Source organism: Rasamsonia emersonii, assembly GCF_000968595.1.
Source record: "Rasamsonia emersonii CBS 393.64 chromosome Unknown ctg1118621760498, whole genome shotgun sequence".
NCBI lineage: Eukaryota > Fungi > Ascomycota > Eurotiomycetes > Eurotiales > Trichocomaceae > Rasamsonia > Rasamsonia emersonii.
Window position 1 is genome coordinate 8012 of NW_013562960.1, and position 22296 is coordinate 30307.

General features: G+C 52.6%; 7 protein-coding genes across 7 annotated transcripts; 4 read left to right on the forward strand and 3 right to left on the reverse strand.

The window, feature by feature from the left end:
• Positions 1 to 1904: 1904 nt before the first annotated feature.
• On the forward strand, positions 1905 to 4394 carry T310_7061 (xylose transporter; the record flags this gene model as incomplete). Its single annotated transcript, XM_013470133.1, has 6 exons — positions 1905 to 2026; positions 2096 to 2424; positions 2486 to 3764; positions 4166 to 4201; positions 4239 to 4263; positions 4368 to 4394. 6 exons carry the CDS (start codon positions 1905 to 1907, stop codon positions 4392 to 4394), a joined length of 1818 nt encoding a protein of 605 aa, XP_013325587.1.
• A 159-nt stretch (positions 4395 to 4553) lies between these two features.
• On the reverse strand, positions 4554 to 6927 carry T310_7062 (Adenylate-forming enzyme AfeA; the record flags this gene model as incomplete). The annotated part of the gene is made up of 5 exons (XM_013470134.1): positions 4554 to 4624; positions 4814 to 4823; positions 4999 to 5419; positions 5487 to 6607; positions 6640 to 6927. The coding sequence occupies 5 exons, from the start codon at positions 6925 to 6927 to the stop codon at positions 4554 to 4556; spliced, it is 1911 nt and encodes a 636-aa protein (XP_013325588.1).
• A 1502-nt stretch (positions 6928 to 8429) lies between these two features.
• T310_7063 (Integral membrane protein TmpA) lies at positions 8430 to 9887 on the forward strand (the record flags this gene model as incomplete). The annotated part of the gene is made up of 1 exon (XM_013470135.1): positions 8430 to 9887. One exon carries the CDS (start codon positions 8430 to 8432, stop codon positions 9885 to 9887), a length of 1458 nt encoding a protein of 485 aa, XP_013325589.1.
• A 2900-nt stretch (positions 9888 to 12787) lies between these two features.
• T310_7064 (uncharacterized protein) lies at positions 12788 to 16145 on the reverse strand (the record flags this gene model as incomplete). Its single annotated transcript, XM_013470136.1, has 6 exons — positions 12788 to 13291; positions 13358 to 13561; positions 13616 to 13692; positions 13758 to 15599; positions 15712 to 15784; positions 15840 to 16145. 6 exons carry the CDS (start codon positions 16143 to 16145, stop codon positions 12788 to 12790), a joined length of 3006 nt encoding a protein of 1001 aa, XP_013325590.1.
• Positions 16146 to 17259: 1114 nt separating this feature from the next.
• On the forward strand, positions 17260 to 19563 carry T310_7065 (Allantoin permease; the record flags this gene model as incomplete). Its single annotated transcript, XM_013470137.1, has 6 exons — positions 17260 to 17392; positions 17489 to 17647; positions 17750 to 17833; positions 18101 to 18760; positions 18908 to 19197; positions 19276 to 19563. 6 exons carry the CDS (start codon positions 17260 to 17262, stop codon positions 19561 to 19563), a joined length of 1614 nt encoding a protein of 537 aa, XP_013325591.1.
• Positions 19564 to 19721: 158 nt separating this feature from the next.
• T310_7066 (2-(S)-hydroxypropyl-CoM dehydrogenase) lies at positions 19722 to 20736 on the reverse strand (the record flags this gene model as incomplete). Its single annotated transcript, XM_013470138.1, has 2 exons — positions 19722 to 19874; positions 20029 to 20736. 2 exons carry the CDS (start codon positions 20734 to 20736, stop codon positions 19722 to 19724), a joined length of 861 nt encoding a protein of 286 aa, XP_013325592.1.
• Positions 20737 to 20904: 168 nt separating this feature from the next.
• T310_7067 (uncharacterized protein) lies at positions 20905 to 21711 on the forward strand (the record flags this gene model as incomplete). Its single annotated transcript, XM_013470139.1, has 5 exons — positions 20905 to 21049; positions 21081 to 21112; positions 21427 to 21443; positions 21517 to 21579; positions 21684 to 21711. 5 exons carry the CDS (start codon positions 20905 to 20907, stop codon positions 21709 to 21711), a joined length of 285 nt encoding a protein of 94 aa, XP_013325593.1.
• Positions 21712 to 22296: the final 585 nt, after the last annotated feature.

Genomic DNA, 22296 nt, shown 5'->3' on the forward strand with positions numbered 1-22296 from the left:
ATGACGCTAGTTTGACTGGCTGATGCCAGTCACGCTGGACAGTCGTTCACATAGCAAACAAATCGACATCTGATTTCAGTAGCTGTGACGAGTTCGTTATGCAGTCAGCATCACCAATGGCATTAGATTAACTGTGACGAGGACTCGCCTCGTCCCCCTGTATTCTTCCCTGTATTCTTCTTTGACTTCATCGACAAGCATCCGTCGACTGGCAATTGGTTAACAAGGATGGTGATCAATACCCTCGTCTGTTTGACCTGGTCCATAAAAAGAAAGCTGGCTCGACTGCTCACGTCACATGTCGCCGTGTCACATGCTCGACTGCCGGCAGCCGCTGTTATATTTATTTGTGCCGCTCGGCAGTCTTCTCCGTCCTCCGCCCTGCCACCATCCGTTTACCCAGAGTCCTCTGGCCAGGGTATTACTGCTCTACAGACTACGTCATTGCGAACAGCACCAGCACGTGTCGTCCTTCCCGATATCCCCAGCTGCAGCAACAGGAAGATATTCACCTGCAGCAATCGATGCCAACGCTCTGCAGTCTGCCTGTCAAAGGCCTCCAGCGAGTATCCGACCCCGGTACGCGACGTCGGGACGCGAGCCAATCACCGTCGGCGGAGTGTCGGATGTTCGATTATTTGTGTTCCGCTATTCCGCATTCGGGCATCTCGCCGCATCCCCGGCCAATGGTTGGCTGGCACGCGGTGACTCGCGACTGCCTCGCGTCGCACATGCTGTTTCCGGTAAGCGTGAAGAGCTGCGGCGTGACTATTGATGCCTCGTCGAGATTTAATTATTTGTCAAGTTTCATTAACTTTCACCTCTTCTTCAGGAGACAAGACGTGGCGTAGGGGAACACTCGTATGACGACGGTTGTTGCTGTGACTCGACTCTCGCCCATCGCCACTCTCCATTGGACTGCCTGGCTCGTGCGGTCACATGCCATCACGGGGCCATCACCACGTGGGGAGGGGCAGCGGCAGATACCAGCAGCGCTGCTCCTCCGGACGTCGTATCTGCGTTTCCTCTGCCCCGCAGTCTGCTCAGCCTATTGAGCCTGTATCCGGGGTTGATCGGGGCCTTGGCCAGCTCCTCTGCGGCCCCTGGTCTGTCAGCGCGGGATTGTCCAATCGCCGTCCGCCCCGGCGCAGGGGACGGATCTAGGCCTGCGAGTTAGTTGATCCGGAGGTAACATCGCCCCCGGCATTGAATTGCACCCAACGTGCTGTGTGTGCTGACTCGTGTGCTGCGTCGTCGCGTAGTGTCGCCCCGTCCCTCGCGATGCCTTGCTCGATGGCCAATATCGTGTCTGTTTTCGCAGTCCTCAGATAACAGTTCAGCCGTTGGACTGGGGCATATACTACAACCCCATTACGTCCGCAGATGCCTCCGTACGCCCGCAGAAGCGTCCTCGGCCGTGATCCGGCCTTGCGTGGCTTGTGCTGACGCCTAGTGCGACGGACGAGAGCAGATGCTGCGTTACCCCAATCCAGCACGAGCTGAGCTGCGTCCTCCGGCATTGGCAGAAGACCCGCCCCCGGTCAGCACGCGGTGCCGTACTGGGAAATCTGCAAAGATGCAACTGTCATGCAGTGGAACCTTAATGTTGGACACTGTCTGCGTGCGCTGCTGATTCGTGAGCCCTCCTCGGCTCTTCCCCGCCACCGGGATGTTCCGAGAGAAAAGACGATGCACCAACATCGACCCATGCACCCTCCGTCGACCTACGTACGATCCGGGGAGTCGACGCCGAGTCCGAGGCCGGGGTATATACAGCACCCTGCCCACCGCTCTGGCGGCCGCCGATGGCGAGCTCCACCTAATCTCCCCCCAGATTCTGTCGCAGATTCCTTCTGCACCTTATCGCTTCGATCCTCGCGCCGTCCCGTCGTTACCATGTGAGAATGACATGCCTCGCGTCCATTCTCGGGAAGATCCACCTGCGCCCGCCGGCCGGTGTGCCTGGCTCTGCGGTGCCCGCCATCCTGGTCGGGCATTTCGTTGCGTTGGGAGGGATTCTCTTTGGGTAGGTTGCAATCCCGTCAGTCTGGAAACTCGTAGGAGCGACTCGTCTGAGCTAACGACGATCGTCCAGATATGATACCGGCAACATCAATGGCATCTTGGCCATGCAGCAATGGAAAGACAGCTTCTCGACCGGCTACATCAACCCCATCACCGGACTGCCCGACATCACCGCCGGCCAGAAATCCTTGATCGTCTCCATCCTCTCGGCTGGCACCTTCTTTGGCGCGCTCTTCGCCGCCCCGGCTGCCGACAGGATCGGCCGACGATGGGGTCTCATCGCGGCGAACGCTGTCTTCATCCTGGGCGTCACGCTGCAGACAGCGGCGTCGGCCATTCCGCTGTTCGTCGTCGGTCGATTTCTTGCCGGGTATGGAGTTGGGATGCTATCTACCCTGAGTAAGTTTGAGTTTTCTTCGTCTGAGGTCGGCTGTCCTGCTAATAATAATAATGGGTCAAGTCCCGCTCTACCAATCCGAGACTGCACCGAAATGGATCCGAGGCTTTATCGTCGGCGCATATCAGTTTGCTATTACTGTTGGGCTGTTCCTCGCGGCGATCGTGGACAACGCGACCAAGGACCGGAATGACACGGGGTCGTACCGGATCCCGCTCGCGGTGCAGGCCGCCTGGTCTCTGCTTCTGATGGCCGGGATGATCACTCTCCCGGAGACGCCTCGCTATCTCATCAAGCGAAACCGCCTAGATGCGGCGGCTCGGTCACTGGCCAGGCTGCGACGACTTCCAGTCAACAGTCCTCATCTGGCTGAATTAGCAGACATCGCCCAGCACCACGAGCGGGAGCTCAACCTGGGCGGCAACACCTACCTCGACTGCTTCCGGGGGAACCTGGGCAAGCGCCTCGCCACGGGTTGTCTCCTGCAGGCATTCCAGCAGCTGACCGGGGTGAATTTCATCTTCTACTACGGGACCTCGTTCTTCCAGACGGCGGGGATGCGCAACGCGTTCACCATCACGGTGATCACCAACGTCGTCAACATGGCCTCCACGATCCCGGGACTGTGGATGGTCGAGAAATGGGGTCGTCGCCCTCTCCTCCTGTTCGGGGGTACGGGGATGGCCATCTGCCAGCTGATCGTCGCATCGGTGGGCACGGCGCTGAAGGAGGATCCCGTCGCCAACAAAGCGTCGGTGGCCTTTCTGTGTATGTACATCTTCTTCTTCGCCTGCTCGTGGGGGCCCGTGGTATGGGTCGTTCCCGGCGAGATCTACACGCTGAAAGTGCGTGCCAAGGCGCTGTCCATGTCGACAGCGTCCAACTGGCTGGTCAACTGGGGGCTGGCGTACGCGATCCCGTACATGATCGACGCGGGGCCGGGGAACCTGAACCTGCAGGCGAAGGTATTCTTCATCTGGGGCGGATGCTGCGTGGTGGCGAGCGTGTTCGTGTGGTTCATGGTGTACGAGACGAAGGGGCTGTCACTGGAGCAGGTAGACGAGCTGTACGCAGCGGTGAGCAAGGCGTGGGAATCGAAGCATTTCGTGCCGCGACCGCAGTCCTACACGGGACGGCCTCGGACGTGGTCATCCAACAAGTCGCGCCTGACAACGACGGGCTACACCTGCCACGTAGAGGCAATGCACTCGCCCACGCCAGACGACGACCGCAACAGGCGGGTAATGGTCGGGAAGGCCTCGCATCGCTTTGACTATGACGATCAGCGGCCGTTTCGATTCGATGATCGACGGGCATTTCCGTACGAGGATCGACCTGGGAGGTTCGACTGGCAGTTCGACCGGAAGTGAAGGACATATAGTATGTTATAATCAAGCATCAAGCATGAAATATCAATATATATGATATGATACACGATAAGTGGGAGAGGAGGAACGAAGCTATCTAGGAAGCATCATTCCCTCTGAACATTACGTTACGAGTTACGATAGGAGTTACGATAGGATAGATTAGGTTAGGTTATGGAAAATTTTGTATCGATTTTTTCCATTTTTTTTTCTTGTCTTTTAGGGTGTAACAAGGAAGGAACAAGTGAATGAAATGAATGAAATGAACGAAATGAATGGATGGATGGATGGATGATTAAGCGAAAAAAAAAAACAAACACCGCTCTATATTATTAATATTTATTTCCGTAGTGGTGCAATTAATCAATCATAACAGGAAAGCAAAGAAAACATTGGAAGCCAAGGATAGTAAGTAAGTAATATCACTTCACCTCCTCCATTAATTATAGCTATTCTATTATTATTGCCAAGTTAGTTAGTCATAGCTAGCTCTCAAGAACAGGAAGGATGGAAGGATGGAAGGATGGGATTTTTCAACTGAGCAATAAATAAATAAATAAATAAAATCCATCTATTAGATTCTAGTTAGCTCCTCTGATGAATGAGAACAACAATGATAATTAATTATCTTTACAAAATATTAAGAACAGGATGTAGTATATGTACTGCAGCAGCCGGTCATTTTGTCAGATCTTTCTTTTTTCGTTCATTCATTCATTCTTTCTTTCTTTCAAGTCAAGTCAAGTCGCTCTCAATCTCCCAGCTCAGCTGTTGTGGCGGATTGGATTATGTAAAAATAAAATATTGTTGACGCCGAGGGAGTCTTCTATCCTATCTAGATAGATAGGTAGATGGTAATATATAATATAGGACGGATCTTTCGTTTCATTCAAGTTTGAAGAGGTTTTCTCCTCAGAAAATATATATTATGTCGAGATGTCCGTCCTAAGTTGAAAAGTGATTTGTATCTTTCGATAGAAATATATCTCAAATATGTATTTAAAGCAACAGCAGAACTACTTACAAACAAAACACTTTTATGTGTACTGATTAATGGATAGAAAAAAAAAGTTCACTCCACAACTCCAATCGATCCTGCCAGCACTCCTGCTCACCGGTAACCAAACTGGTGAGAATGCAATGAATGTTGTCCAACTCATAACTAATTAATTCAGCTAAATCGTGTCGTCATACGTTTCCCACACTCACGCTAGTTGTAGACGTGCCGATTGCAACACTGCCGATTCCAGCAGTAACAGATGTGCCGTGGTTGACGGTGTCAAACCGCTGCATCAACGACGACACCATCTCCCGGTACGAGTTCATCTGCGCGAGCTTGTACCGCTGGATCTTGCCGCTGGGAGTGCGCGGGATGTCCTCGACGAAGATGACCCCCCCGTCCAGAGCCTTGTAGCTGGCCAGCTGCCGCCGCGCAAACCAGTAGACTTCGTCTGCCGTCAGCTTGCTGGCGTGCTGACCCTTGCGTCGAACAACGAAGGCGCGCACGGCCTCGGTCACCATCCCGGTGTCGTCCTGCGGGTCCTTCTGCGTGACTCCTATGACAGCCGCGTCGACGATCTCGGGGTGTTTCAGCAGGACTGCTTCGATCTCTGCGGGAGCGACTTGCCAACTAGAATCGTCCATTAGAAATAGCTCGATTTAAATATGTTGTTCAGGCAGAAATATCATCTACTCACCCCCTCACTTTGATCAGCTCTTTGGCCCTCCCTACGATGTAGAACTTGCCGCCCCGGACACACACGATATCGCCCGTACGGAACCAGCCGTCCTCGTCCTTGGCCGGAGGCATCCCCCGGTACCCGATCAACGTGCCCGGCCCGCGGACATACAGCTCGCCAGGTTGGTTATCCGCCGTTACGGCCCGCCCCTGGCCATCGAGCAGCTTGATCTCGTAGTTGGGCAGCAGACGTCCGATGCTGGCTGTTTCATCCCGCTCGCCGTAGCGGATCTGGAACGCAACGCCGACCTCGGTCATGCCCCAGAGCTGCGAAATCTGCGCGTCGGGATGAAGTTGGTCCTGGAAGCGTCGGAGGGACACCGCATCAATGGACGCCCCGGCTACGCCGACATACCGCAGAGAGGCCAAATACTCCCTCAGGGCAAGCGACGAACACCGGTTCAGCGCCTGCACCATCGCCGGCACCATGTAGGTCTCCGTGATGCGGTATAGGTAGATAGTGCGCACGTACTGGCTGATCTCAAACCGCGGCAGCACGTACAACGGCTGGCCGTAGCGGATCGGGAAGATGTGGCTCCACAGGGAGCCGAAGAGGTGGAACATGGGCAGCGACATCAGCCGGGTCACATCGTATGGGACCGGATACTGGATGCTCAGATGGTGGGTGACCATGGCGTGATGCGAGAGAATCGCCGCCTTGGGCAGGCCTCCGGTGCCACTAGTCGTGAACATGGCGGCCGGTGTGGTTTCTGCTGCAGTTTTCTCATCGAACCGGATCCAGTCACTCTCTCCGTGGTCAAGTAGGCTGGCAAAGTTAAGAATGCCCATCTCTTTGTCTGTCTCATCTTGCGAGGCACACGTTGTGCTCTGGGTGGATAGCAGTAACTGCGACAGACGGGCAATGGCATATGCATCCAGGACGCAGATCTGGCTCGATGACAGCTCTTTCAACGTCTCCACTTCCCGCAGCACGGGAAGCCCGTCCGGCGACGTGATGATCCACTTTGGCTCCGCAAGCTGCAGCAGGTGCTGCAGCTCGTGCGGCTGGCTGCGCGGGTTGGTGCCCATGTAGACGCCCCCGGCGCCTATAATGCCGTAGAATATGGCAGAATAAAGAACCTATCAACCGTCAGCCACTGAACACAACATACCAAACGGCATGATCGAATAAATGGATATACATTATTTGGCAAATGGACCAACACACACTCCCCGGGCTGGAGATTCCACGCTTTGAAGCCCGCAATCAAGGTCCGCACCAGCACCCGGAACTGGCGCGCGTTCAGCGCCCACGACGGGTTCTCTGCATCGATGTAGATGGGCCGCTGCTCATCGTATTCGACCGGACGGTCGTCGAACACAAACGACAGCAGATCCTTGTATACAGGGGCGTGGGGCGGTGGGCGAGCGTCCATGTAGTACGATACCTGAGCCCCCATGATGACGATATAATTTAGGGCAGAAAAGTCGATCACTCTGTATCTGAAGGAAAGAGAGAAGATGCTAAGCTGGTCTTCATCTGCCCGTCGATACGCCGGGCAATGAACGCCTTTTATACCCGTCGTCCATGATCCCCAGACATGACACAAGAATGGGAACTGTCTCCAGCATGACAAATAATGACCAGTCTGTGGGATCCTTTGACCAGATCACGGACCAGTACTGTCCATTATTTCTCAATAATCCGCATCGGGTCGGATGACGAACTGCTTGTCATGACAAATACTCGCTTGGCCCAAAAGGTGCAGCCTTGTGAAATTCAAAATCTACCGGACCAGGCGGACGTAAGGCCCGAGCCGATGCAGGCAGTGACGTAGGGTTGGGTCTGCATATTCATTCCATTCAGGACTGCAACGCCATCTAGAGCTGACAGGGTCAATCGATCGTTGACGGGTCTTATTGGCCACCTCATGTTCGACCCTTGCCTAGAGCGAGGGTGCCATGTGAGCCTTTCAGAGTGGCCATCCAGTCGGTTAATTTGTTATACTGGACTCATGGAGGGAGGTACGTATCCCGCCACGTCCCCCTCCAGCTGACTGGACCTGCACAGCTGCCGAGGCGGTACATTATCCACTTTTTCCTGGGGACAGGCAGACAAACAGAGGTACCGTGACTCGTTTGCTATGGTCAATTTCTGCCAAATCCCTGCCGTTCGGAGAATAGCTAGAGGCCCAGTCAGGTCTCAGTCTTTCAGATTCTGGAGCCGGACCTGAGTCTTTTGTCCCCAGGGGGCTGAACTATCGATCTTCTATCTGTTCGCCACCCCGCTGGTGTATTATGGTTAGGGTCGATCTTGCAAGATTGGATTCTTCTACATATACCCACCCACCTGGATAGGATTCTTGTCTAGTGGATGCCGATCTCGTTCGCCGAATGAGAACATGACCGGTTAAACGGAAGCTGGTGTGGCATACAACCACAGGCGAGCTGACCGGGTCTGACCAGGAGAGGATGGGAGGACCGACCTGGCCAGTAGATGACGACAAAAGCCTACTAGGCAAACCCCCCGATATTATAGCCCTACAGCTGGAGCTCGGGCTTCCCCGATTCGTGCCAGTCTTCCTGCCGCATTAGGGCTAGACGACGAGCAAGGGAGGATCCCTCCTGCTTGCAACCTGAAAAAGCTTGTGAGATTAGTGATGTGATGATTAATTACTCAGTCCATCACTCTCTCCACTTGTACCAGCCAGGTAGCATAAAGTAGCATTCCTGGTGGAGCAAGTGAGAGCTTCAAAAATGAGGCCATTGTTGTCATATCAGAATTGAAAGAGATTGCCTTCAAGAATGTCACCTGGCTCGTTGCCACCGGGATTTCAATCGTGTTTATATCCAGCCATATCTTCGATCTGGCGGCATTTCTGAGCATGTTTCCGTGAAGAATTTGTTTTTTTTTTTCGCCTTTGCATTGTTGTGTTTGACTACTTGTGCGTCTGTACATACAATGGCAGATCAAAGCGCCGTCAGCGAGAAGGAAATCTCGCCCTCGCACACGAGCACGCGGCTCAGCGACACTCCGACTGAGAGCGCGTCCAGCCTCAGAAAAGGGGATATCACACAGAAAACCGCCCTAGATCTGGAAGCACAGACCGAGAAGAAGCGGCCGCGGATATATGCCTTCATCAGATATACACTGCTCGATATCTACCGTCGCCTGTTCTCGTTAGTTTTCTTTGCCAACCTTGCGGTCTTCATTGCGGTCATGGTCAGGGACCGATCTCTCTTATCCTTCGTCAGCGCAGCCGCCGCAAACCTGGTCGTTTGTGGCCTGGCACGACAACCTCTGATCGTGAACGCCATCTTCCTGATCGTCTGCTCTATTCCCCGATCCGCGCCACTACGACTCCGCCGCATCGCCGCGAAGGTCTATCACTACGGCGGAGTCCACAGCGGCTGCGGCATCGCGGCTTTCGTGTGGTATATCGGCCTGGTCGCTCTCGTCTCGCGGGAGTACTGGTTCCCCAGAGACGCTCCCATTGTCGCCATTTCGACCGCTGTTGTGGTTCTCTCATATGTCATCCTAGCCCTGCTACTGGCCATTATCGTCGTCGCATATCCAACTTTCCGGTTCAGACGACATGACTATTTCGAGCTGACCCACCGCTTTGCAGGCTGGCTGGTCGTGGCGCTCTTCTTGGCACTGCTGCTGCTCTTCGCCAATGATGCCCGACAGGCCCAACGCCTCAGCCTCAGCCTCGGCCGATATCTTATTCAGCTCCCGGCGTTCTGGTTCCTCATGGTGACGATCGTCGCGATTATCCACCCTTGGTTGCTGCTGCGCAAGGTGCGGGTCCGGCCAGAGGTTCTATCTCGCCACGCAATCCGATTGCATTTCGACCACGCCACAACCACGTTCGGGAAAGGTATCCAACTGTCGAAGCACCCCTTGCAGGATTGGCACGGCTTCGCAACCTTCCCGGATCCAGATGGGAAGAGCTTCTCCTGTCTGGTGTCTAAGGCTGGCGATTGGACCACAGACTGTATCCAGCACCCGCCTACCCACCTCTGGAAGCGCGGAGTGCTGATCTACGGGTTTGCATACGCGATGCGGGTCTTCCGAAGGGTGATCGTGGTGACGACTGGGTCTGGAATTGGACCGTGCCTGTCATTCTTGGGCGACGAGCATCGCCCTGCGATGAGGGTCGTGTGGCAAACGCGGGACCCGCTCCAGACGTACGGGCAAGCGGTTATCGATCTGGTGGAGAGGATGGATCCCGATCCCGTGGTGATTGACACAAGCAAGAGCGGGCGTGTCGACATGTTGCCGATCGTCCAGCATCTCGTGGGCGACTTCGCGGCTGAGGCGGTCTGCGTGATTAGCAATCCTGTATTGACTAAAAAGTTGGTGTTTGGACTTGAGGCGAGGGGTGTGCCTGCCTTTGGGCCCATCTTCGACTCTTGAGGCGATCTAGACCCAATATCATCAGATACTAGGCTATGGAATAGGATAGTAGGAATAGATACTCAACATTGAGACCATAATGGTTGCAACTCAGAGGTCAAGCTGTCAATCTTCCTCGGTTAGGCTGTCAACAAGGCCGGGGACGGCGCCCACCGAGCACAGACCAGCTGTTCTTGTGCCCGATCTCAGTGGGTTCTGGGCGCCAATCAGGGGGAGAAAAGAGAAGAATAGTGGTTCGAGGCTGGAAGGGTGGTGGTTCGTGTAGATAAATGAAGAGATTAGGTATAATAGTTCGTGGCGCTAGATCGCTGAGGATGGAGCCGATCCACTCTTAGTCCCTCGGATGTGCCGTCCCGTTCCCAAGGTTCTGCTGCTTGAGCGTTTTTGTCATGGCCATCCACGCCGTGGCGTCATCTGATTGTCGGATCGTCGATCCATGCCTGCAGAAATCCAGAATAGTATATTACCCACCAAGCCAGATCGGCGGGACTGAAAGTCACAGTGATAGAAGCACTTGAGCCTTGAGTTTTCCGGAGTAGATCAACCGATAAATGGATATGGGAGCCATCCCCGCGGCTGAAGCTACCCCCCACGAACAAGGTTAAGCGGACAGTCAGCGATGACAGAACAGTATAATGGTCTTCAGCTGACGGTGCAAATCGCACCGAGTTGTCCGAAATAGCTTCGTGATTGGCCAAACGTCGAGAACTACCCTGCTAGCAGCACAGCCCGCTGTCCAATTCGGTAATCAGGATTGCGAGCGAGGGTGACAACTTCTGCTAGGCTGTCGACACAGGCGCCCTGCGTTGACGAAAGGAATTAGTCACTGTTGGTAAATGTAGACAAAAAAAAAAGACTGCTTTTACTACCTCTCTATAGCGTCAAACCTATTCTGTGTGGCGGAAAACCGAGACATACAAATCGCTGTCAGCCACCCCATGTCTTGGCTCAACAAGCAGCAAAGAAAACTGAAAAGGAGTAGAAGAGAATACAGAAGGAGCAGAGGTATATGTATGTAGCTGAAGGTCGTGGTTCTCTCAGTTTGCTGTGCTGTGGCGCTGCAAAGCATGGATACTTGTAAAAGTTTTTCCCCTGTCATTTGTATCTTGGCTGGATCCTAGAAATGCAGAAATATCTACCGATAATATAAATTCAGGTGAATTCTTTAGTTCAACATAGCTGTGTAACAACCGCACTCGACTGAACACTTCCTCTCAATCCCGCATCGATCACTTGACAGTATAAATGGTAAATACCCAGTAATCTTTGACTTCAGATAATTAGAAAAAAAAAAGAATGCTTGTACAACGTGAGCCTTAGGTTAGGAATGGCCAGGACTGAAGCCTGATTCAGCCCAGTAAGCGCTTACTGGAATTTAAATACCTTTAACAAAGACAGATAAAGAGATAAGAACCATACATATGTATTCCACAAGTCAAGTCAGGAACATGTTCGTAGCTCCAATATTTTTTTAACGTCAACGCAATTTGCGTAACCTTTCAGCTGCCTCACTGCAGACAGGCACATATATGCACGCCCTCTTCGCAGTCCCCAACCACGGCCGTTTTCTTGTACTACATATGGGAGTCAGAACAGGAAACAGATGCAAATGCAATGAATCAAGTTCATGATGTCCTGTCTTTGAACGCAATAGTAATGGATGCAGCCCAAACAGGCACGACTCGTCGAATGTCTCGATCATGGCCGGAGGTCATGGGGCTTCTGCGAGTAATCGGATTCGAAACATTTCTCCCGTTTCTGGTCTGAATACAGTTTCTGCCGGCGGAAGAACGCTACCAGGCGGACCAGTTTGATATACTTTTTGTCCCCGTCAGCGTTTGATCCCTTGTGCAACCAGAGCGGCACAGTCAAAGTCAGTTTTCCGCCGGCGCCGAAGTCGCTCAGCACAAAACGCTTCTGATCAGGGCCTTATTCGTCGGCGCTTTGACCGAGCCAGGATGGCGTCCAAGCTGGCTTCGATGGCTTCGGCAAAGGCGGTAGCCGACAACGACGTCGACAGCATCCGGATAAGCCTCGTAGTGAGTTCCGGGAATAATATACGTGCCTTGTAGTGAAGTGTTACTGCCTGTATGAGGAAAAGACCTCTATTTTCAGATTCACAATTCCATGACAGTGTAATTCGATATAATCAGATTAGAGAGTAGAGATGAATGATTGTAATCAGAAGTTGACTTGCAAAATAAAAAAAAAATAGGACAAAAATCAATATACAATGTATTCTGGCGGGATCTCTTGGCTCAGCAGCTAGAATCAGGGCTTAGGGCCTAGGGTCAGGGCTGCGTGTATCGCGTGCCTCGCGTGACTGCCTATCAGAGACATATTTCGGCCACCCAGTCTCTCGCACCTTCAGGAATCGAAGCTTTTCATCTTTCTCGATAGCTCGTTTGATTTAATGCAAACAGATACCTGGAAGGCATCATATTCTGATTTGCCATCACTATGGAGAGTCTCAATCAACAGGAACAAACCAGAGAGTGAGATTCGTTCCATCACTTCTTCGTCTCTTAAAGAAAAGGAATGTTTGCTCCTTCCAGCATTATTGCAGACGCAGAACCGATCTTGCTTCATTTCGATGTTGTTATAATTCAGGAAACTTGCCGTCAAAGGCAGTTCTGTGCTAGCAACTATGGCTCCACACAGTAAGAGACTAGAGACTTGAATGGCAAATTTGTGTCAATTGTCTTTGCTGCTCAACTTCACAAAATATCCTAGACCTTCCCGCTTGATCTCAAGAAATTTGTGGACCGAGAATATTTCATCGAGAGGACCAGTCAATTGCGATGTTACAATGTGTAAGAATTCTCCAAATGGGAGAATATCTACGAAATCATTTTCTTTTCTATTGTGTTCAGGTCTATGAACAATGTACACATCCTAAATCAGGACGATGAGGACACATTAAACTCAGCAATCACGCTTGGGGGCTCCTGGTACGGCCCAATGCTCGTCCATTCCATATCGAGACCAAAGCCCTTCGGACCACCGACACGCAAGCCTCGTTCGTCGCCAGTCCACAGCGGATGGGCAGCCATTGCGATGATACTCACATGGAGGCCGTATCGCAGCTCCTGAGACCCAATGGCCTCGCCGTCCGGTCCCAGAATTGAGATTAGGTCTGGAACTGTGCAGATCATCTCGTAACGGGACTGGTCGTCAGGATCAGTGGGATCAGCATAAGCAGCATACAGGAATTCGTTCTGGAACGGAATCACAATTGGACGCTCTTCTTCCACCACGGGATTCTCTATGGCCATCGTCGTGTCCTTTTCATCACCGCTTAACGGCGCAACAACGCACTGACCCATGGTGTATCCACGGCTGACATCGCGCTTGACGTCGATAATCTTGCCGGTATAGAGAAGGCGACCTGGAGTTGTGTCAAACTAGAAGTCACACGGAGATCATCAGTATAAGTTCTTATCCGAGAGAAGAGTAGGTCATATTCTTACAATTGCTTTGATAATGTTGGTCTTCGACTTTCTCGCCTTGTGGATTGCCCGTCCAATATACCATGCCTGGGACACGGTGTTGGGGATGGCATATTTCCGAATCACGTCTCCAGTCAGAGGAGTTGCCGCAGCTGCTGCCATTAGGCCAAGGTCAACGCATTGCGATCTGAGCATGGTCTCGACCCTTTTATTCGATTCTGCATGCTATTTGGATCGGTTAGCAGATGACAAGTCGGAAGAACCGAAGATTGCACATACCAAAACTACACCCGCGTTCCCCTTGCCATCCGCTAACACGCACGGGGTGAGAGGATGGCCATAAACATAGGGAGTACCTGATTAAAGAGTGTGAGCAAAAAGACAAAGCGATGAGACGAGCTTTGTTGCCAATTCGACTCACCATGCTCCATAGTCGGATAGGCCCGTCCCATCAGGTCCCCGTCAACCACCGGGATGTCAAAATGAGCGCTCGTGGGGAAGGACGACAGACCGTTGCCACCGCCGATTTCGTCTGCAATTACAGCTTCGAAATGCGTCTGGCCAGATATTTTGACGGAATAATCGATGGCTCTGGGAATTTCAGTGCCGGCAGGGATCCTCTCGCCAGACACGCTGGGAGCGCCGTACCACGAACCGAAGACACAGACATCCGAGTCTTTGAGGCTGGACGGGCTGATAACTCGCATGCGGCCTTTTGACGCCGGGTCTCGAAGGCGTTCCAGACACTCAAGGTATTGGAGATAGGATGGTCCTCCGCCGCCGGTTCCCAAGACGCCAGTACCAGTGGCAATGAACTCGAGATCCACAGGTGAAATGTACCAGACACCGTCCCGTACTTCTGGTTTATATGCGTCGATATCGATGTAGGCAGAATGCTTGACGGCTGAGAGTGCAGCATCCGCCGAAGCCTTCTGTTTTGGTGGTTCGTCGACATCGTCGTCCAGGCCGTCCACGGCAATCGAACCGGATTGCTGGGATGCAGTAGGTGAACTTGTGTCCGGTTGGGCTAATTTGCCGATAGCTTTGATAACGAGTCTCGTGGCCTTGTTCGAGACGTATTGGAGGGGAATCTTGTCGATCTGGGCGATCTTGACGTCGGTCCTGTCCGCGCCTCGGGCCACGGCCAGCTCGATTGCCTTTTGTTGGGCGGCTGCGACGACGGCCTTCTCGTCTCGATCGGCAAGGATCTCAATGACATCAATTTCTCCTGCAACTTTTGCAATGGCCGCACCAACGGCATTGGCGGAATCGTGGTGTGGGGGAACAATGCACTTGGCGACGCCATCAAGAGGGTCCATCTGAACGATGGAACCACCTCCGACGAGAAGAAGGGTAACGGGCAGGTCAGATACCTTCATCCGGTTGACGGTACGCTCGATGATCTTCTTGATCTCACTACGCGCCTTGACCACTACATCTGCGGAGATGTGGGCGACCTTGGAGGCATCGCCAATCTGGGCTTTCCCCGAGGCCACTACAATATCCGTCGCCGTCATCACATCTCCGCCAAAGACCAAGGCCTTGCTGGTCAGATAGTGGCCAACTGAGTCCGGTCCCACGCTGACTTTGCCGGTTTTCTCGTCGAACGAGACCCGACTGCCGCCGCCGAGCCCGACTGACAAAACCTCTGGCATTGAGAAGGCCGTCCGAACGCCACCCACTTCGACGAAATTCGGGGCCTGTCGCGGGAATCCAGAGGGCAGCAGGGCACAGACGTCACTAGTGGTACCTCCAATATCTATCATGAGCACCTGGGTTTCGGGCGCCGCCAGGTTCGCACCACGATCGAGGGAAGCCAAAAAAGCGGCGCCGGTCAGACTGTTCGTCGGTCCGCTGGCGAAGGTCTTTATGGGAAATTCGGCAGCAGTGGCAGCGTCCGTCAGGGTTCCATCATTCTGAGTCAAGAACAACGGGCATGTAAGCTCTAGTTTGACCATGGCCTTGCAGAAGGCGCGCACGGTGCGGCGAGCAAAGTTGAGAATGGAAGCGTTGAGAATGGTGGCATTCTCGCGCTCAAGCAGGCCTACACCTCCTATGGCATGCGAGCAGACGATGGAGAGCGACGGATCAAGGTCGAGCATCATCTTTTTGCAGGTTTCTTCATGGATGCCAGCATGGTCCAGGGGCGAGAAGACGCCGACAATAGCGACCATCTGGATGCCGGCGCGCTGGATGCTCTCGACGGTGGCTTTGATCTGCGACGGGTTCAGCGGGCTGATCTCGCGCCCGTCAATCTCGAGACCTGTCGCGAGCACACTCAGCATCTAGTTACTAGTGTATTTGAACATGGACTGCGCTTCTTCTCACAGGTTGCGAAGCTGTCCAGTAGGTCCTTCAATGGAGTCATTTCTTACCGCCATCAAGATAGAATACGGGTCCGCCCATGATCGCTTTGAGGGCCGGGGGAAAGTCGGCAAACGGAGGCACCTGATCGGACTCAGCATTCTCTTGTCTCCTTTTCTGAGGAGCATCTCTCCCTCACCTGTCTCGTGAACGGCCCACAGAGCCGCACGACGGCGACCTTGCTGAGACGGCGGGCATCAGCCTCGACGACAGCATTGACAAAGTGGGTGGTGCCGATAGCGACGCTGAGGATTTTGCGCTTGTCGACCTGCGATTTGGCGAGGACGCCCTCGATGGCGGTATAGATGCCGCTGGTCACATCTACGGTGGTGGGCGTCTTGCTGGAAGCGCATACACCGCGCGAGGGGGAGTCAGCAGCAGTGATATCGATGATGGCGGCGTCCGTGTTGGTGCCACCAACGTCGACACCGATGCGATAGGCCATTTTGTCTCGACTGAATATTTATTTCTTTTAATTGAACCAGCTCGATCGGCCTTAGGTCTTCATAATCTACTCAGCCGGCTTCTCTAACTGGGAGGATAATTTGTCGACCAATTAACGCAGAAAGGCTCGGTCTTGCTGTCTTCACAAGCGGTTCGGACCGAACATGCCACAACTTCCCAGGCACCCTGCTGTCGCCATGGCGCGGACCAGGTTCCTGGACCTTTATAGCCGTGAGTCACACCAAACTGGGATGAGGCTTCTGGAGGGTCCAGTGTGTATCTAGGCCCAGGGCTGCGGCGTCGCATCGAGCTTCCAGTGGGCAGGCTCCTTGGCCGAGAGCGATCGGAGCGGAGGAGATCTGAGGTTGGAGATGACCGACAGGATTGCTAATAGCGTTACCAATAGCAAACGCCGAACCGGAGCGTGTCCGGTTGTTGATAACGATGGCGCTTAGCTAGTGTCGGCAGTTGTGCGGAGAACTCGCCCTAGCAACCGTAACTGCAGCCAGGCATTCTCCAGTGGAGGCTTGCCTCGTGACAGTGCTCTTCTCTAGTGCTATCGACCTTCCAAATCCATCATCTCGACGACGGCTGGGACAGTAGCGCCATGCAAATACGAAGGGGGATTTCCGGCAACACGAGCGTCGCTTTGCCGACCCTATCACCCGGGGAGCGAAAACATGCAACGGTCAGAGCTCAGTCCACTTGATCGCTCCACTGTAGCCAAATGCTGCCCCGGGGCCAAACTGGAAGCAGTATTCCTACCCGACGCCGTCAGGTTGACGTTATCTGCATTGATTCTGATCTCTCTGTATGCGGCTGTTTTCCGTTGGTGAATGGTATCCGTTCCGGGGTGTGGCTTATCTGTCGCGTGTCCGCACGAAGATCGTCTCCCTCCTTGCGATAAGACGATGTCTGGTTCGACGGCCTGACAGCTGGCCGAGGTCGCAGCACTGGTGGCTTGAGGAGCTATAGCGGCAGAAGATATATCTGCCGACTGTCAGTTTGTGCACCATCGGGCGATCCTCACCATGTGTATGTACATACTCCCAACTGATCAGATCGTGCTTGGACCCGACTTGAACAGCTGTCTGGCCTGATAGAACGGTATCGACATGGACAAGTTAATTCGACGCCTCGAGGTCAAGCACGAGGGAGGCACGATCCCGGACCGCTGGATCAACAATGACATCAAGCCGATCGAGAGCGGGCGGCGCACCTGGGGGTTTTGGACCTTCCACAACTACTGTCAGTTTGCACTCCATTCGGGATGGCAAAAGTTTTCTGCCGTTTAGAATAGTGGAATCCGTCTTCGGTGGTGAATATGGATGCTGACTCTGGCAGGGGTGCTGGTGCAATCGAATATCTCATCGTATATGACGGGTAGCTCGCTGATCGCGCTTGGGTTGACCTGGTGGCAGGCGATCATCGCCATCGTCGTGGGCAATATCATAGCAACACTGTTGGTCGTCCTGAACTCGGTACCTGGGGCCTACTATCACTGTGAGTGGTCCTTTGCCTGCTGCAACCACTTGATCGGGAAAGCTTGATGAGTGAACTGTTTGAGCTCTACCCAGACGAGAACGAGACTGATAAATGGCTTAGTGGGCTTCCCAGTCGTGAATCGCTATGTCTGGGGGATGTACGGCAGCACGTTTGTGCTGTGGAATCGTATCTTGCTATCAGTTGGTGAGTGTCAAATCCGTGTTAGAGCTGGCCAGATGCTGACGATTTAGTGTGGTGTATGTATCGTTCTCCCGTTTCCTCGATGATTCTCCCTTGCGCACTTTCCGGCGGCTCACTCTCCATCTACCACCTTTCCTCTGTGGAAATAGCCGTATGATATGAACATGTCTGCATAGTATTCCTCTGTCCTTGATACACATTCGTTGCTGCGTAACTCCTTAACGACACACCTCGATATATTCTATCTCGATCATACTAACATGACTCCAGACGGCTTCCAGGCATGGGTCGGGGGCGAGTGTGTTTACGTGTGCCTGCAGGCCATCTGGCCCTCGATCGAGAGCCGCATTCCCAACCACATGCCTGCCTCGACCGGCATGACCACCGCCAGCTTTGTCGCCTACATTATCTTTATGGTCATCTCTATGCCCGTCATCTACGTGCGCCCGCATAAGCTTCAGTACTTCTTCTACGTGTCCGCCGCCGTCATCCTTGTCTTCGAAATCGTCCTGCTTATCTGGGCCTTGGCCACCATGGGCCCCTCGGGCTTTGGAGCCACGATATCCTCTACCGCCTCGGGCACCCCCGGCTGGAACATCGCCTTCGGCATCATCAGCACCATTGGGTCGATTGCCGCCGGCATCCTCAACCAGAACGACTACGCGAGGTTTGCCCGCAGGCCCCGTGATGCCATCTACGGCCAGCTCTTCAGCTTCCCCGTCTACGCCATCAGCTGCTCCGTCATCGGCATCCTCGTGACGGCCGCCACTCAGAACCGCTACGGCCAAGCGCTTTGGAACCTACCCAACCTGCTGAGTGCCATTATCGAGCATGGCGGTTCGCGCTCGAGGGCCGCCGCCTTCTTTGGGGGTGCGGCACTGGTGGTGAGCCAGATTGGCGTTAACGTACCGGGCAACGCGCTATCCGGAGGTGAGTCAACTCTCCTTGCACTTATTCATAATTGATAATGATACTGTCTCGGTTGGACATTGTATTGTTGCTTTACTTTTCTCCGTTCACGCCCACGCATCTGCCTCACATCTCATATAATATCGAATTTCTTGCTGACTCGGGTAGGCTTCGACCTCGCGGCAACATTCCCCAAGTTTATCAACATCCGCCGCGGCGCCTACATCACGGCGCTCATCTCGGTTGCGTGCAACCCGTGGAAACTCGTCAACACGGCAACCACCTTCCTGGCCGTCCTGAGCAGCTACTCCGTGTTCCTGGGCCCGATGACAGGGCTGATGATCTCGTCGTACTTTATTGTCAACCGGCGTCGGATCAAGGTCGATGACCTTTATCTCGGCTCCTCTGGCAGCATCTACTGGTTCACACTTGGCGTCAATTGGCGGGCCATCATTGCGGTGAGTCTCAGCCCATCTTCCTTTTGCTCTTACTATATTCTCTTGTCATTTAGTCATGACTGCTGACGTTATGTACAGTGGGTCTGCGGCACCGCACCCTCGCTCCCCGGCTTCGTCGCATACGTGAACCCCAAGATCACGGTCCCCGACGGATTGATGCACCTGTACTACATATGCTTTCTTGTGGGCCTCGCGATCAGCGCGTTCGTGTACTGCGCTCTGCACTTCTTCTTCCCCGCACGGGCCGTGAAGAACTTTGTGCAAACGGCCCCGTCACCGGGGACGCTTATGGCGGAGAGTCGCGAGAAGTGGGACAACAGAGACGAGAGGGTCCATGTGTTTGAGATTGACGCGACGAAGCTGTAGTATAGAAGACTCGGTATTAACTTGATTTGCAGTAGAAACACGAATCCATCGCAGGCCATGGGATTCAGATAGAATAGTAGTGTCATGCTTTTGATACGACCGTGTATGATTCATTGTATTAAGACATACAAACAATGTCAGGATACTCTCGTATGCCATTAGTACTTTCTCGTGAACCTTTCTGCTTTTAGTTTAAGAATATCGAACTGGGCAAATTGATACATAACTGTAACCACTTGACGCCCATCCTCATCAATGAACTTGATATCAGTTAGAGTGAGATTTACAAACTTATACTCATTCAGTCTTATCTACAACACTTTCAGCACAATCTATCCATCTATAAGATTGGAATGCATTTTCTATCCAGAGCACCGCACTCTATTGATAGTGACTTGACAGCGAAAAAGTCCGCGCAATCGGCGCCTGGCCCGCCATAAGCCCGCAATCGACTGGCAGACACACGCCTGTTATGGCCGCCGCCTGCGGACTGGCCAGGAAAGCCACCGCGTTGGCCACATCCTCGGGCTCGATGGCGCGTTTCAGCGGATACCACTCCATTGTGTTCTCGAAGATGCGCGGGTTTTCGCGCACGCGGCGCTCCCACACCGGTGTGCGAACCGTGCCGGGGGCGACAGCATTCGCGCGGATGCCGTACTGGCCATATTCAACGGCGATCAAGTGCGTGAGGTGGATGAGGCCTGCTTTCGCAGCGCTGTAGGCCGGGTTCCCGAACACGGACAGACCGTTCACGGAGGCGATGTTGACGACGCACCCCTTGCTTTCCTTCAGCGCGTCCTCGAACGCATGGAAACACAGGAACGCCGCATCGAGATTCAGCGCCGTTTCGCGCCGCCACGCCTCGGGCGTCATGTCGTGCAGCGAGTCGACGCGCGTGGCTCCGGCGTTGTTGACCAGCGTGCGCACGGCGCCCAGCGAGAGGACCTGTTGCGCCATGGCGGCGACGCTGTCGGGATTCGTCACGTCGCAGATGGCCATGCTGAACTTGTTATTGTCGCTGCCTCGGTCGCGATTGAGCTCGTCGACTGCGGTCTTGGTGCGAACCTCGTCGATGTCTACCAGCACGACGTGCGAGTGTGATTCGGCGAGTTTGGCGGCGATGGCGCGCCCGATGCCGCCTGCTCCGCCGGTGATGACTGCGATGGAAGACATGATGAATAAAGGTTCACCTGGACAATTGCCAGGGAAGGTGGAATATTTAAAGGAAGACTGAGGTTGTCGACACTTCTCCTAGGCTAGATATTTGCACCAGAGGAATGTATATGTAGCTGTTTGTTGAAGACAGAATATGTAAAAGGTATTCTTGATATCCTCAACAAGATGGTGACTGAAAGAGGATATTCAATATCAGCTGCATTCAGAATATGTAGACCTGTACAACCTGTTCAAGGTAGTGAGCAGAGGTATATGCAAGAATGTCTGGTCCTATCTTCTGTTGATCTTGCCAATGCGCAGCATATTGAATGTATGACTTACAGCTTGTCTTTTGCCATCAGTGCAAAAAGGAGAAGACCGATCTGTAAACACTGTATGTACATACATAGAGTACATACGGAGTACTCCGTACATAGACGCAGTAATTGATACCTGTCCTCCACTCCAAGCAAGCATAACCTTAACAATACGATGCCCTATACCAGAAAAGGCAGGTTGCAGGTAACCTTACCCCACCCCCGCCGGCCCGTACCGGTCTGATAAGAAAGGCTGCAATGCGATTGGCTCCCCGCAGCGCCAGAGTAGATCGGCAATAGATTTCCGTTTTTGGATAAGATACATCGTATCGTGTCTCCGCCAAGTGGCTTAAACGTTGCCTTGTTACTCCATACAGAGTACGGAGTACAGGTAATGTACCTACGCAGGTAAGGAGAAGAGATATATATGCAGAAGGCAATGAAGCTAGTTTCTGTGAGACTAGCAGTAGATACTCTGTAGAGGTTTGCAATTGCAGGGCAACAACGACAGCAGCTATAAATCATGGTATATAGGTCCTGCACAGTACGTGAGATATGATTGTACGGTACAGTAGTTTTCTTTAAAAAAACAAAGGAAGAAAGAAAGAAAGAAAGAAAAGTAATCGCATACTGGAAAAACCTATATAGTATGCAATTCGAAGAATTGGAAGAATAAAAAAATCAATTGAAAAAGACAGAAGAAGTACTGAAAGATAATTGTTTTCTTTGCTCTCTCTCTCTTAATTTTTTTAAAAAAAATAATTTCTTTTACTAAAAAAAAAAGTCAAATCGCCCTATTCAGTAGCTTCCTATCTCTTAGCCGTGCATTTCTTAAATCCAGTCCCTTCCTCCTTGAGTGAAATAAAAGGAAAGGAAGTGAAAAGCCTTTTTTTATTTTTTATTTTTTTATTTTTTATTTTTTTGCTTTTTATTTTTTACTTTTTTTTGGATTACTCTACGTATGCTCAAGCTTAAGGTATAGCATAGGTAAGGAGGCTCAATTAGCTGTTCTATACAGTACACAGTATAATCGGCTTTGCCCTCATCCAATTGGAAATCGGGATCAGATTGTGTTAATTAGCAACGCATTATACGAATTCTTCCCCAGACCAGCTTTCAGCCGCACTCTGCAAGGCTTCGTGGAATGTGATCAGCCTTTCGATAATTTCTTTTATTCAAGCATGGTATGCAGCTAGGCTAGAAAAAAACAGACTGTTGATGTGATTAGTTAAGCGTGCAGACCGCCATTCACTGAACTTCG